General features: G+C 40.6%; 1 protein-coding gene across 2 annotated transcripts in view; it reads right to left on the minus strand.

Annotated features, from left to right (window-relative positions):
- Positions 1-948: 948 nt before the first annotated feature.
- Positions 949-15,388, minus strand: part of lmx1bb (LIM homeobox transcription factor 1, beta b) — a 62,961-nt gene continuing 48,521 nt past the window's right edge. For both annotated transcript variants that reach the window (XM_044111409.1, XM_044111408.1), the window contains 6 exons: positions 10,462-10,694; positions 7,901-8,076; positions 7,399-7,476; positions 6,966-7,032; positions 4,600-4,761; positions 949-2,218 (listed from right to left, as the gene is read on the minus strand). In XM_044111409.1, the coding sequence (XP_043967344.1) occupies positions 2,061-2,218; positions 4,600-4,761; positions 6,966-7,032; positions 7,399-7,476; positions 7,901-8,076; positions 10,462-10,694 (874 nt within the window). In that variant the 3' untranslated portion in view covers positions 949-2,060. The remainder of the gene's footprint in view (positions 2,219-4,599; positions 4,762-6,965; positions 7,033-7,398; positions 7,477-7,900; positions 8,077-10,461; positions 10,695-15,388) is intronic.

Here is a 15,388-nt window from a genome sequence, read left to right on the forward strand (position 1 = left end):
ATCCTATCTAACCAGTGATACACATGGTACTACTACATGTTCCTCTAGTGTTCGAACAGATGAAACAAAAATAGACTTTTATCAGCTTGTATTGCTACCATAGTTAGCACCGAAACAATAGTAAGTCCCAATGCAGCTAGAACACAAATTCTGAGCTTTATGATCCAAGTCAAATCCGATGCAGCGTTGACAATAATCTACCGTAGCTGTTCAAGTCTGGCAGGGGTGACTAATCCTTTGACATGGTTTTTATCCCTGTCCCAGTTTTTATTGTTGCTACCTTAAAATCAGTTAGAATAGCCAAAATGACTAAGTTCATGCATTAGTGTGGAATTAGTCATTTGAACTTCTTCAGCACAAACTTTGTCGATTTACGCACGTGACTGCACAGACGGTGGGCGGGCGCTTGCCTGTCCACATGAAGAGCTGTCAAGAGAGAGATAAAGCTCCCAGGTGGTTCTTCAAGTCAGCCGCCTGACAGCCCAAGGGGTTATAAGTGGAGTGTGCAGCTGTATTGGTGTGTCACCTGAACTTACTTGACCTCACAAGTGCTGCATAAAATATTTATTCCTCTGTATCCTCATTCTCGTATGGACGTGTCACACACTGGAGCAGGAACGTGCTTCGGTAATTAGGCCAACGGCTGACCAAATGGATTGATTTATGATTTCTGAAAGCTCTGTGAGGCTGACAATAATCAGTCACAATAATCAAGCTACCACCCTGATATCGGGTATGTGTTTATCTTATAAGCCAGATAAAGAGTAAAGGTATCTGTTTTTTCATGTTGAATGCCAATGTAAAATGAAGGGGAATATTTTAGATCATTTCCTGACATGACAGCTACACCAATATCAGAAATGAAAATAATCTTACATATAGGAAGACCTTTAATAGAGCTCTTCAGTCACAAATAATACTGGGCTAACACCATTAACATGTAAATGGTCACAGATGGCATTTATTTAATGTTATCAGGAAAAAAGACATTGTTTATTCATCAAACCAGTCAACTTTGGTCAATTAGCAACTTGAACATTTTGAGAATGTACATCGGACAATGACACGAAAAAAAATGGTCTGTATGAAATAAATAGCTATGTTGCTCATTTACAGCTTGGCTGGGAGACAGAAAAAACAAACAAACAAACAAAAAAAAACCATAAGGGTTAATCTTCATATTTAAAAATGGCATACAGATGTGATGTGATTCTCATGAACTCACTAACTGCTCCAAAAAAAAGCTGTCCCTTTTAAATAAAGCTTTTCATGTTTAATATGTACCTTCAAGAGCCTGTTATAGTTAAATAAATAGAATGCTTTCCATTTCTAACATGCACATCCAATTTGTCCGGGGAAACTATTTACAGTTCACTGATCCTACACGTCCGCCTTTTTATTTTATTTCTTTTTTTTTTCTTTTTTTTTTGTAGTTTTTACCTCTCTACACGATTCTTTCTCGTCACAAACGCTCATACACACACGAATGTACAGTCACTCTTGCAGACATGCTGCATCTATATACTATTAACACAATACCTAAATCTATGGCAAGTGATCAAATGCTAACGGTGAACATGGAGGTCCATGTAGTGTGAAGAAGAAATAGTCCAAACACCACATCTTAACCAGGGAGGGAAGGGGGAGGGCGGCGAGGGGCTTACAAAAAGTTAGTTTACAATTGATCATGCACTGTATAAACTCAGCGTATTATTTGGTTTGACAGGTTTTCATCAGTGGCTTCCGTATCTACTTGTTTTCTTTAAGTGAACAAAGAAAAGAGTGAGGAATAAGCAATCCTACCAAATAATCTCTAAGAATATTTAAGTCTTGTGTAAGTCCCCACCTTTCTTCACTCTCCTACATCAAAGTGGTTTAGCTATCTTTTCGTTAGCTTCCGTGCGTAGCCAGGAGCTGCTGCAAGGGGTCGTCTCTTCATGTCCATAGTAGTGTAGGAACCCCAGGCCATCGCGCCGTAGGTTGAGATGGGCAGTTTTTTTTTCTTCTCTCTGTTTTCTTTTTTTTTTTTTTTATGCTGACAATTTTTGTTCCACTCTTTTTCATGACGCAAAGTAAGAGTTCTGCATTGAGTAGAGGCGGTCGATGGGGTTCCCCACGCGGGCCTGCATGGAGTTGACTTCTGAGGACGCCATGAAGCAGTCGCTGAGGCTGGTTAAAGATGTGTCGCTGTCTATGTCGTGGAACGCAGAATCATTACCTGTGAAGAGAGGACATGGTGCGATCAGTCATCAGAATTCAAAGCAAGCCTGTTCTGGAGTAAGATTACAAAAATACCACAAGGCGTTAACTAAAAATGGATAGCATGATGTAATTGCTTAAGAGAAAAGTAGCAATTTTTCGTACTGTTGCTAAAACATTTTTAAGGACAGTTTCAATATGTGTGACATTTCTCTATTGTTTTTTTTTTTCTAATACATGAACTATAAAAATCATATATACATATACACACCAAATTTAGTAGCAGTCTTCAAGCGCTATTAGGCAAATTATCAAGACCAGAACAGCAAAAAATACAATACAGTAGCACCGGAAAAACAAGCTAATATTCACTGACATGACAGGCACGCTGCTTGCAACATGACTACTTTTATTTTTCTTGTAAACAAGAAAAAAACGTGTCCTTCGCCAGCTGAGCAGGAGTGTGGAGTAATATTTTGTTCCTTCCAACTGCATTTTGACTGGCATCTCATTAATACACTCTGATTCTCTGGAATGGTATGCAGGAACATTTCAAGCTGCTGTCACATTGTTTCTTATTTTTTTCCACGTATGTTGTTGCATTGAGTAGAACTTGTCATGCAGATCTAAATATGAGGAACTGAAGTGGAGTTAGAAGAAATTAAAGTTTTGTAAAATGTTTGAAAAAAAAACGTGTCAATTTTGAAGTGCTCCCAGTTTTTCTCATGATTGTGTGATCAAGGGTGTGATAATGTTCATCTGCATCAACACATGGCACTTTCTTTTTTTCTTCCTTTCTAAAAATCTACTTCTAAAAATAGAGAAGACTTCTAGAAATCACTTTCTCTATGAGTCTCTTTCTCCCCTGTATTTAGAAAATTAGAAAACAAAGTAATCAGAAAGTAGGTCATGCCAAGAGTTTCACTTTTAGTTTTAAGCACTCAGCACCTGAGTTTAATGAATCATCATTAGCCTGGCTTAGATGGTGATACATTTCCGTACTCAGCCCTCTGTCACCACAGGCTCGTTCAGAAGGAGACATTGCTGAAAAGTCAGCAACTTGAAGCTATCAACTACAGGTTTCCTTAAATACAAAAAATTTAATAGCTGGCATAATAAACACTACTTGACTACATTATTTTATGGCTCGGATCAAATTGGAACATGTACAGAAATTGAATCTGTCTTGTAAAATGAATTACAACGTTGTTTGTTGTGCGTCAGCATTATATAAATATAGTTTTGGAACTCAATAGAGATGCAGAATAGTGTAACATGGGTATTGGTGGATACAAAGCTGTTACATCTTGATACCAGCATTGCCCATTCAGACATCAGACAAAAAAATAAATAAAATAAAATACCAACACTGGGCTATGACTATAAAATCACAGCAACCTTGTATTTAAGACTTATAGCAGAGTTGGAAAATTATAATTACTAATAGTCACTTTGAGAAATAGCTGTTGTGTGTCATCACAATTGCGAGAAGACTTTTGTTAGATATCATCAAAGCTCACTTTTTGCTGCCCTCCCTGGGACGATTGAAAGACAGCGAGGGAGCATGTAAACAAGGGGCACCCTCTTAAAAGATCTGGTTAATAGCAACTGTTTACGCCTTTCATAAAAACCTCAATGTGTTATTTCTCTGGGGGGAATAGTTAACTTTATTACACTCTGGATCTTAATGATAGTCTTGCACAAAATGGGGACAGCGTTTTGAGAGATATCTTTTAATGCCTTGCCAATATTGTTCTGTTCCCCAAACCAAAGGAGAGTGATGAGACGAGGGATTTGGTTTCTTACTGCCGCGAAGAACTAAATGGAAGCAAATTATAAGGAAGTTATGAACTTCGGGAAATGGTCCCACTGGGACACGTTGAGGACATCACTCAGAAATGTGCTGTTCCAGTTACATCCCGTGGACCCAAACATTGATTGACTCATTTTCCCGCCCTGCCTCTATTTGCATTTTAATTCCATCTGGTATCAAACAGAAATCGGAGGCTTGTTGTTTTCCCACTTCTGCTCCATTATCTCACCCTCCTCGGACTGCGGTGCATCTCAGGCGGTCTACGCCAAGCCACATGTTTCTGCCAACATTAGGAAACATCATCAGCGACGAGGCATCTCTTAGAAGTGGAGGCATGGAGTCGAAACCATATTAAACAGATTTGAAAGCACACTTCAAACCCCGAGAGTTTATGGGAACAGTTGTGTTATCTCATGTGGGAGGAGATGCTGCTCGCTCCTCTCGGAGAGCGGCTTAAATCAGGGTGCTGTGGCCAGGGAACATGTCCCACACAGAGGAGCCATGGGGCTGATTACGGGACGGGCATGTGTTCGTCTTGTGTGTGTGTGTGCATGTGAGCCGTGTAGCGCTGGGAGGTGGATGCTCACCATATGGGTTCATATGGTCCCCAGGCATCTGTGGGGGGGTGAGCCCCTGCTGGAACGGGTCTGTGCTGTAGCCGTTCTGATCCATGGTGACCAGCTGCTGCTGAGGGGGAGCGAGCGGTGTAAAGGAGTTCATCATCCCCTCCATCCGATTGGACATCACCTCTGCAGCGAATGGAAAAACAAAAAACATGTACAGTATTGAACAGAATTCACACTGCCTCCAATTTGGCCTTTAATAAACATTGTTTGAGACCATTTCGGGGAAAGCCATCGTTATTTCCTAGTATGGACATAATCTTTGGTAGTTTGTGCTCATGTCTGCAGCTGAGGTGAGCATGAAAAGATGCAGTTGGAAGCAGCAAGGCTGTTGCTAAGTTACTACCCTGTTCAACAACAAAACAATTTACTTAGAAAAACGCCTTAGCAGATTGACTTCACTGTTTATGATACATATCCTATATTAAAAAAAGATAGTGAGGCCGATTTGCGCAATTATCACTGATGCATCACTCATACTGGAATTTCTTTTGGATCTGTAGCTTTAATGGTTCCTATGATAAACTTTTCCTTATGATTACTAATTCCATTTTAAAATGACATAACCAGAGACAAAACTTACTAAAAAGCTTCAAGATAAGAACCTTCGATAAAAGTATCCTGTACTTTGAACTTTAAGAGACATTTTTTTCAGTCCAATTAAAATAACTTCTATGTTTAAAAACGACAACAGTCTGAGTGCAGTGACTGTGTGATCAATTTCAAGATTGAAATTGATCTGTGACATGATATAACAAAGAGCAGTTGTTACATTTGTAAAAGAAAGATGTAAGTGAATATGAACGAATTCATAAATGAATTCAATCAGGCCATTACCCTCATTAGTTAAGCTAAGTCCTGTTAAGTTGACAATTTGCTGCTGGCTTCAGTATAAGTGGATTACCTTCAACCACACATTGATTATTATGCCAGGTTTTCATATATTTACAAGCCTACAAAAACATTTATAAACCTTATTTGATAGACAACTCTGGTGCTATTGGAGGCCCCTTGTTGGTATAGAGAGTCTAAAACAGCTGCTTAGGGTTCTTTCACCTTGGGCCGTCTCTGTTTGCCTACTGCGGTTGCTTTTGAGAAAAGCTCCTACGACTATCCAATACCTAGATTGCTCGCCTGTCTCCGTGTTAGCATTTCCATGGTAACCTACAGTAGTTCTGCCACAATTCCCCTTGACAAACACTGCTTTTGGCTGACTGAGTGTCGAGAGGGACACAAAGCTGTCTCGCAGCCTCAGTACTCGAGCCCATCCCCCCGCGTTTCACTTTCCAGCGGTTTTACAAAATGATGTCTGTCATTTATTTTGTTTGCCGCCGGAAAACAATTTCCAACTTTGTTCTGTGGTGCTCTTGTTTACCCGCTGACGTGTTTGTAATCTGTCATCCTTGCGTAATCACTGAACACAAATTTGATTACAGTGCAACACAGCTACGTAATGAGGGATCTCTGAGTTCTTAGTTTCCAAACGTCAACACTCGAAATAGTTTAATTGTTTGATTTTATCAGATTAATTAAAAAGGTCTTTTGCAAATACATGCATCCTTAAAACATTTTTTCGCATTTTGTCACAGTGAAAACATCTCTGCAATTCACTGAGATCTAATTTTAGAAAAAAGATACAGGGATATTAGCCGCAAGGAGTAATGAAAAGAATACTTAGTTTTCAATCATTTTTTACAAAAAAAAATAAAAAATCTGAACAGAGTGGTATCCATTCACATTTGGCTCCCCTGAGCTAAATAGTTTTAGCTAATGGTTGCAAGTCTTGTGGAGCACGTCTCTACCAACACCTATACTCCCATCAAATCTGATGAGCTTCCCAATCTTTCTGTAGTGCGTAATGTTGCCACCTCTATGAATAAACATAGACAATCAATGGCAGCCACACAAACCTCTCTGCATGTAGGTTAGAATGTACATTAACCTACATCTCACCAGAGTACCTTCATCTACATGTTTGCTGTATATGTGGCTTGTTATAACTTTGTAAACAGACTGCATTGTAGCTTTTTTTTTTTCTTGCTACATGTCTAACAGCTGTTCTTCTGACAGATTATCCCATCACATCAGCGGCAGCTTCATAAGTTTGCGCACGCAAGATACCATTACCATTTTCAGTTAATGGATGGAACAAAGTTCTGTCAGCTGGGATGTTGTTTAGTTTAATTTAGGGGTGTGAGAGTAATGGATGGTTTCATGTTGCGTGGATGTTTCAAATTGTAAAAAAAAAAAAAAAAAAAAAAAAAAGGGTTCAGAGGGTAGGGAAACATTTGCCACAGCCACCGTTGGTGCCGAGATTATGAAGGCCATACCTTGGCCGAGCCGCTGGGAATTCTGCTGCTCTTGTTGTTGCTGCTGTCTTCTTGCCAACTTCTTCATCTGAAACGGAGGAGTCAAAGTTGTGAAGAACTCCCAAAACTAACATGCTGTCTTTAATTTAAAAAGGATGCTCCTCGCTCTTCACCCTTGCGTGAACCGCCTGAAATCTCTATCTCAGCGTGCCTCGTTGTCGAGTATCAAAGGTTTTCGCGAGATAATCATCAGCAAAGAGGAGGGCGTAGACATTTAATGCAGGACTAAGCGAGATTTGCAACTCTTCGCTCTCGTTCTCTGTATTTCGCGAGAGGAATGCGGCGATAAGTTTAACACACGCATAGTTGTGGTGATTTAGTGGCGAAAACAGAACGGAGCTGTTCTTTCAGACGGGGAGAGTCGGATTTTAATCTGGTGTAGGGTGTCTCTCACCTTAGCTCTCTGGTTCTGAAACCACACCTGGACCACTCGAACACTGAGTCCCGTCTCCGCAGCCAACGTTTCCCTCACCTAAAGACAAGAAAAAAATAAAAAATACAGTTACCATCACACACAAAGAGAAAATAGAACTTTTTTTATTTTTATTAGATTGGAGTGAAACCTGAATGGTGCTGTCTTTTTTGGGCCTATTGGTTAAGTGGTTCCTAAAGGTTCTGGAGCGACTGCTGCTCCTGTGTTAGTGTTTCCGGGCTGAAACACTAAAACACTGAAACACTAAATGCGGACATTCCCCTACTGCGCCGACCAAAAAACAGCTTTCCACTTCTAAGCTCGGCTCAGAGGTGGAGGAGAATTTTTAGATTTCTTTTTTAATTTGAGGTTTTTATATGTCAAACTACTGTAGGACTTTTAAGTTCCCATTACGTTCCAAACGAAAGAAAATAAAAATCCCACTTTGTCGTGGAAGTTTTTCTGTGCTGCGCCTGCCCCTTACCTTCCTACAGGGTTTGGAGGAGACCTCAAAGGAGGCCTTGAAGGCCCGTCTCTGCTGAGTGGTCAGAATGGTCCGCGGTCTCTTGGGCCTCCTCGGATCCTTCCCGTCGTCCCCTTTGCCCTGGCTCCCGATTCCTTTCTCTGGCTTGATGTCTAGCTCCTCATCGTCACTTTTCTCTGCAGGAAAAAAAATTAAGTGCATCGTTTTGCCAAAATGAACTCAAATTTGGACAAAGTACAGGCTTTACGTTGTTGACAGACGACTGATAAATGTATATTTTTATTCCACTACGTCGGGTGAGGAACAAACGGCCAATCAAACAAGACACGTGTTTTTGGCATTTTATCAATTTTGAACAAAAGGGGAACAAAAAAAGGCATGATTAGACTTTCAGAAGCATGTGGAGAGCACACTGAAAAATGATCATGGTGTCATTAGTAATTTATTGCTCTCAGCTTTGCCTAATTTAAACTAAATCAGTCTCTGATAAGAAAACTTACTTCATGAGTGCCACAGAAAAACCATTGTGGGCTCATATTGGAAAAGCATCTCTAGGAAAACTAAGTTTGACTTTGTCGTAGCTTTCTTGTATTCAATTTGTTTTGTGTCCCTGAAGCTCATAAAGTAGAACCTTTTTCAGGAAACAGACAAATATCAAGTAATCTTGTACCAGAGGACAGCAGCATACAACTACTTTAGATCTTGATTGATTCAAAAAATTTATCCCTAGGTGTATTTCTTTTCACTTAAAAGGGTAAACTGTCAACAAAGACTACAGAAGGATTTTCACAAAATAACACTTTTAAAGACTTCACTACAGAAAAAAACAGCAAAATCTGCTTTCTGTTTTGATGACATCACAAGAGGCTTCAACAATCGACGATTTAAGTGCATTTTCTTCTCATAATTTACTGCGAGGAAAATTGGTTATTTGAACTCAACTAATAGCAAGAGGTCACTCAGTTATTTTGGTTTGACCAGTGGTCACAATTAGTCCAATTTAACAACAACAACAAAAAAAAACTCAACAAGAAGAGAGTCTCCGGATAACAGATAACATGCATTTGAATTCAACAAAACTTCAGCTTTGAGTGTTTTCATGGTGGTCTAGCACCATAATTGATACAAATATTAATGCAGTCCTACTAAAAAAAAAAAAAAAAATGAAAGAAAGACAGAAATTGTAGTCCCATGTTTGAAACTGTGGTGCAAAAAATATTCTGAAGCACTTACATGGTTCCTTTTTGCCAAATTCCCACTGATTTTACATACGCCTTAGACGTTTTGCTAGAGCTCTACAGATTACATGTAAAGCATTGTTGCAAACGGTGAATAAAAAGAACAAAGGAAGAAAAAGGCACACAGATGTACTCCAATGAAAAACTGCCTCATGTGATGTCATCGTGGTGTACGTGTCCGTTTTTTGTTCTTGTTTTGGTCTGATTGATGAACAATTCGTAACCCCCCACAAAAGTAAAAGAAAACGTGACAATGACACGTTGATCCATTGGCATCAATCTAAGTTAAAAAAAAGTGCTGGGTGAATTTTGACAAACAAAGTCTGACAAGTAGCTTTAAACCTTCAAAAGTTCACACACAAGAAAGTAAAAAAAAAAAAAATTAAAACAAGTGTTTCCAAATTTGAACCAGCATTGCTGGTACTGATTTTCGGGCTCCGACGGCTGAAAACGGAGGCTCTCACACGACGGCCGAGTGTCTCCTGTCATCTGGTTCTGATATGTTTCTACATTTCTCAACCGAAAACCTCCGTTTGGTTCCCGACATGCCGAGGTTAACCTCTGCTCGTGTCGAGATTCTCTCCGCCTCGAAAATCCCGGAGACTCCCAAAGACATGTGTGAGTGATGCGCTGGGATGCGAGTAAACGAGGGATGAGGGCGGGTGAGTGGGAGCAACGGGGGCGGGGGGAGAGAGGACAAGGAGCAAATATTCCCACAAGTTGACAAAAGTTGACACAGGCACAGATGTATTTGACAAATTCCCGCTTTTGTGAATGTCTAAATGTAAGCCAGATGGCGGCGAACAGCAAGGCTTGGCTGGGTGCCTCGTTGTGTGTGCAGTCTATAGGCGAGGAGCACTCTGGCTGATAAGAGCGGAGGCGAAGGCTTACTGCAGAAAGGCCCCCCAAATCCCTCTGTCACTCATCGTGATACAGTAATTTAATTCTTTCCAGCACCAGATCCTGCCCACGCATGGAGAGCCATTAATGCAGGGTGGCTTGGCTTTGTCCTGTTTCCACTTCCTACTGTATCATAAAGTCAAACTCCTCGCTCGGATGAACACAGAGCTCCAGATGGAGCCACAGGAGTAAATTAGTTCAGCTCTATCGGGTGCAAGCGTTGTATCTCAGGCGTATATGAAAACTATTCTAATAATAATAAAGTAAGGTGGGCTTCGTTTTCTCATGGAGGGCATCTTTGTTGGCGTGTGCTGTGGTGCAGCAGAGCACACTGAATGCAACACCTCAGTGCCGGATGATGATAGCACCAGAGTGCTGTTCTCACCCTGGTGCGAAGGGGGCGCCGGGGGACGGGGGCCTCACCTGAGTCTGAGTCATCCGGGCTGACTGAGCTGAGTAAGTCTTTCTCCCTCTCGTAGTCGATCTTGCAGAGCAGCTGACCCTCCTTCAGGACGAACTCGTCACCCTTCCGGAGCTGGCGGTCGCACACGCAGCAGCAGAAGCAGTTCAGGTGGTAGACGCACTCCAGGGCCCGCATCACGAACTCCGTGGGGGCGATCTTCTCCATGCAGCCGCTGCACTTTGTGGCAAACAACCTGAAGGTGGAGGAGAAAAAACATACTGTTTAAAATGTAATGTGTTTAAAAAAAAAAACAAGGGACACTGCGCATTGTTTTTGTATGTGGGGCCGGCACCAAGACTGAATCCCAATTCCGGCTAACCCTCGCTGCCAACCAGGCACCACAACTCCAACAAATGTCTCGTTTAAATCGTCTCATTTTATGCACTTAACATCTTGAGTGCCAGAGTTTACAAGGTAGGTCAGAAAGCAAAATAAAACAAAATGTGTTTTGCTTGAATGGTTCACTTCACATTTTATTTATTTTTATTATTATTTCCCAAAATGGAAATTCTGAGTTACTGAGTTACTCGGTTGGTCCAGAATATTGTTCACCTTTTCACATGTTCAGTCAAGTTAGTAAGGGGAATTTGTTGCACTTATAAGGACAAATTTAGCCATTCATTGATAGAATAATGAAATCTATTTAATTAAAAAAAATATTTTAGAAGATGTATTTATTGCTAAAAAGAGTGATTCTTTTATTTTTATTACATCACATTGTCATGTCTCTCACTATTACGATTAAAAAAAGAATATTTCTTTGAAATTAAGGATACATTTTCCATTCAAATTATTTGTGGTCTCTCTTCAATGAAGCTTTAGTTGCTCATAAAGGATTTTTTTTTTTTTTTTACACTGGCTCGTTGACCCCTTTAAGCAGTCAAAGGGATGTGACTCCTTTGGCAACAACTCATCTGTTAAAATTTCTAGGGTGGACCCAAAAGTGAGCTCAGTCATGGAAAAAAAAATCCCTTTGAAAACCTAAAAAAAAAAAAAGAGGCTTGGTTCAGGTTCTGCTGCAGCGATCTTCAAACAACGAAACCCCAATCAACTCTTTGCTAGAAGTTTCTTTTTTCCCAGAAATCAGAATAAGCCAACTTTCACTTTTCTGCTATGATCAGGAATCTACAGAAGAAATGCTAAAAAAAAAAAAGAAAATCTGATTTTTATATTTCTGTTCATTAAAAGCATCAAGGCTAAGGACTCTCACAATTTTCAGTCTAAAAATATAAAACCTGCATGCACTGGGACTTACATTTTTATGTATTCTTTCATTGTCTGTGGGATCCAATGCTATAAATTATATACAGCCATCTGCAGAATGCCTTTAAGTGTTATGGTTGGAATCAGTCAAACTCACAATCGACAGGTCCGGCAAGATATATATATATATATATATATATATATATATATATATATATATATATATATATATATATATATATATATATATATATATATATAAAGAAAGCAAACTGGACGTTTGTACTGCCTTGGAAGAGCCTGATTGGTCCACCTTTACTTCTTTCATTTCCACAGTTCTCTATATGCATCAGATAGCATATCTGAGACTGTGATTCATTGCTGGCTACCGTTCATATCTCATCTCTGCGTCTCACACCATGCCCCCCTCTCCTCCCGCCCTGCGTTGCGACGCCCACCTCTATCACCATTCCCCTGACAACACCTCCATCTTCTTTTATACCCTTTCAGCGAAGATGTTTGCATTGTTTTATCGGCGACTGAGAGGCATTTAATTCGCACTCTGTTGTGTCGGAAGAAGCCACATTAAACGAAACAAGAAGGCAGAGGAGTGCGGTTGATCTTGTCCAGCTGTAAAAGCTGGATTTATTAGTGGCTTCTGTGTTTGCCCTGGTCTGGGAGACAGCTGGCAACCGCCTATCTGTTTGTGGTGAACATCTATTTCATTGTGCAGGAGGCGGCGAGGGGAGCAGTTGACATCATCGGCTGTTTCGCGACAGGGTTGAACGATAGAGATGAATATAATGTGTAAATATGAGAGCGAGGGGAAACCAAAGGACGGTTGTTGTCATGCTAATGCAGTTATAGGTACTGATTGAGTGCTGATAATGTGTGTGTGTGTGAGTGTGTGTGTGGGTGAGCAGCTGTGTGTGTGTGTGTCTTGAGAACCGACACGCTTTTGTTCTTAACTTTTAATTATAGAGCAATTAATTTGTTATTTTTGCAATATCCTTAATGCCTATCCACTAAAATACAACTTCTTTCTTCCAGCAGAAGGTAAGTAGAGCATCACAGTTTTATTTTTTTGTCTTGTTTTTTTTTTATATCTCCCCCATCATGCAGCAGTGAAACAACAGAGATGTCAATGCTGGCACTCGCAAGGTTCAAAAATCCTTTAATCTTTCGTTTATTACAATAGGTTAAGAAGATTATTATTGAACTATGGAAAAACCTCCAGGATAATCCTCTGCGAAAGAAATGCTGGCATGCATCTCAAACATGCGGCGCTCTTGTTGAACTGACCTGCCAACCTGGATCTGTCCTCTAAACAACCAAGTTAGGTCCATAAAGAAACAAATGATGGGAAGCTGGACGACAGAAAAAGAGAGAAACATCACATCCAGGGCCGGATTTAGAAGGACGAGGGACCAGAGTCACCTACATAATTATCTATATATTCTTATAAAATATTGTAGGGTAACAGAGACGAATGAATGTCAAAGTTTTTAGACCTATTTTCCTACTATAGCCTGTGTATTTATAAAAAGTGCACTATTAACAAAGTTCTAGAATCATCTTCATCCATGCACCTATATTACTCAAACTGTTATAATAACTATGCCAGGCATAGTTATTATAGTAACACAGTCACTGAAATGCAGCAAAAGTACAATAGGATCTCATGCGGTGCTTTGTCTTCTGTCTGCAGTGCTTGAGTTGAGGTTTGGGTTTGCATGACATCACTGCTTTAAAAAATACAATGAAAACCCTGAGTACAAACAAACTTGAATACAATTTTTTTACACTTGGGAACACATAAAAGTCCCCCAAGAAATATATACTCTGATGAATGTGGTTGGTTTGTGACCCATCCAGCAGAACGCCTCCCACAAAACCCAGACTTTGCTTTGCTTGTACATGCTCCTGATCCGGCTGGTAAATGTCTCCCTTTTTGAACTTTTCCCATATCCTCTCTCTCCAAAGACACCGACTGTGGCGTAAAAACACACTGAAGAGACATGCGCAGTGTAAGAAAGAAAATGTGCAAAGCTTCAGTACACAGGATCCCCAAAACAAAGCAGCTGTGTGTTCCAGCATAACGTGGATCCTATGTCACGACTTGATGTTTTCAAAGCTCAAGCAGAAGCAGCTCTCCATCAGGAGGTTCATTTTCAGCTGAAAGCTTGGAAGCAGTGATGATAAACCTCTACTTCCCCACCTTACAGTCGTCTCCATCCTGTCAGTCACAACTCTTCAAACAGATTCCCTCAGGAAGTTTGTCCATTGCCTTTTTTCACCGATACATAATTAACAAATAATTATTTTAAAAAAGATGCAATAGCTGTAAGATAAAAAAAAAAAAATATCACCTACTGACTTTCAAGAAAGGTCAACATTTTCAGTAAAATGTAAGCAAGAACATTTAGATTACAGAATCTATGCAATTCTTACATTGTTTTATGATCTTTTGAGAGAAGCCCATCTTATTTCTGATTAGAAACAAATTTGGAACAGGTTATTTTTCAAAATCTAAATCCATCATGGGTATGAATAGGCTTAGGTGTAACTGCTTTCTGGTTCGGTCCATTTGATGCTGATGCAATCAACAGTCCGCTGCAGCCACATGCTCTCTATGAGGAACCGCCGCAAAGTAAAGGACGTGATGCAGCTGAATTTCCTCAGATAGATGACTTTTTACCATCTGACAGCACAAACTGACTCTGTCTGCATTGAAAAATGTACAACTGGAATTGAATCTTACGATATGACTGGACTGCATTGGGTTAATTTTTCTGTGGCTTTGTTAGGTTCTCGCTAAAGTCCAACACAGCTCACACCGACCTATTCCACCAGTGGAAAAAGCTGAATATTCCGAGATGTGTCTGGTTTTCAGAGGGGATTAGTGTGCTACATGCTGGGATCAGGGAAACAGAGGAGATGAATCTGTCAAGACGAGTTCCCAGCTCCAACTCTAATGTTTAGCTAATGATCGGCGGCTTAGGCTCAGAAAAGGGGTGCGAAAAGTTGAGGAAATGACTTGTTAGCGCGGTTTTGATACGTCAGGCGAGCTGCATTCACCTACGACCGTTCTCTCTCTCTCTCTCCCTCTCTCAAATCTTCTCATCTGGATGAAAACATTCTCATTCAGCTCCCTTCTCCTTTCTTCTTTTTTTCTCCTCGCCGGGCCTAATCTTGTAAGCCATTATTTTTCTATTTCCCCTCTCTGTCACTTTGCATTATTTTTGCTGCTGTAATTCCCATTCGTCCCTTCTGGAATCTTCCTGTCCTGGGGTCTAATCCGGACTTTCTGCCTGTTTTCAGTCCGCCGGTCCCCATTCTCAGCGGGGTTCAGATGGAATAGCCATGCGTGACGCCCCTCCTATGGCAACCACACCTCCACAGGAAGGCAACGCCGAGTTTTCGGATGGGCAGAGAAGGCCTTTGAGAGGCTGGCAGCAGAAGTAAATCCTTCTCTAAGGAACAAGGAGAATTAGCAGGGAGCAGCGGACTAGGGATTTAACCTACCCTATCCTTTGAAAGGCACAGTCGGTCCCACTCCTGCGGCTAGCCACAATCAAACAGAGGAGGAGGGGAGGCGGCAGCGGGGAGGGGAACACAAACTCCCTGAATGACACAAGCAGTGGATTGTGGAGGAGCCTAATCCCACTTTAATACCTTTCCAAG

The sequence above is a fragment of the Gambusia affinis genome, linkage group LG03, assembly GCF_019740435.1.
Source record: "Gambusia affinis linkage group LG03, SWU_Gaff_1.0, whole genome shotgun sequence".
Classification (NCBI taxonomy): Eukaryota; Metazoa; Chordata; class Actinopteri; order Cyprinodontiformes; family Poeciliidae; genus Gambusia; species Gambusia affinis.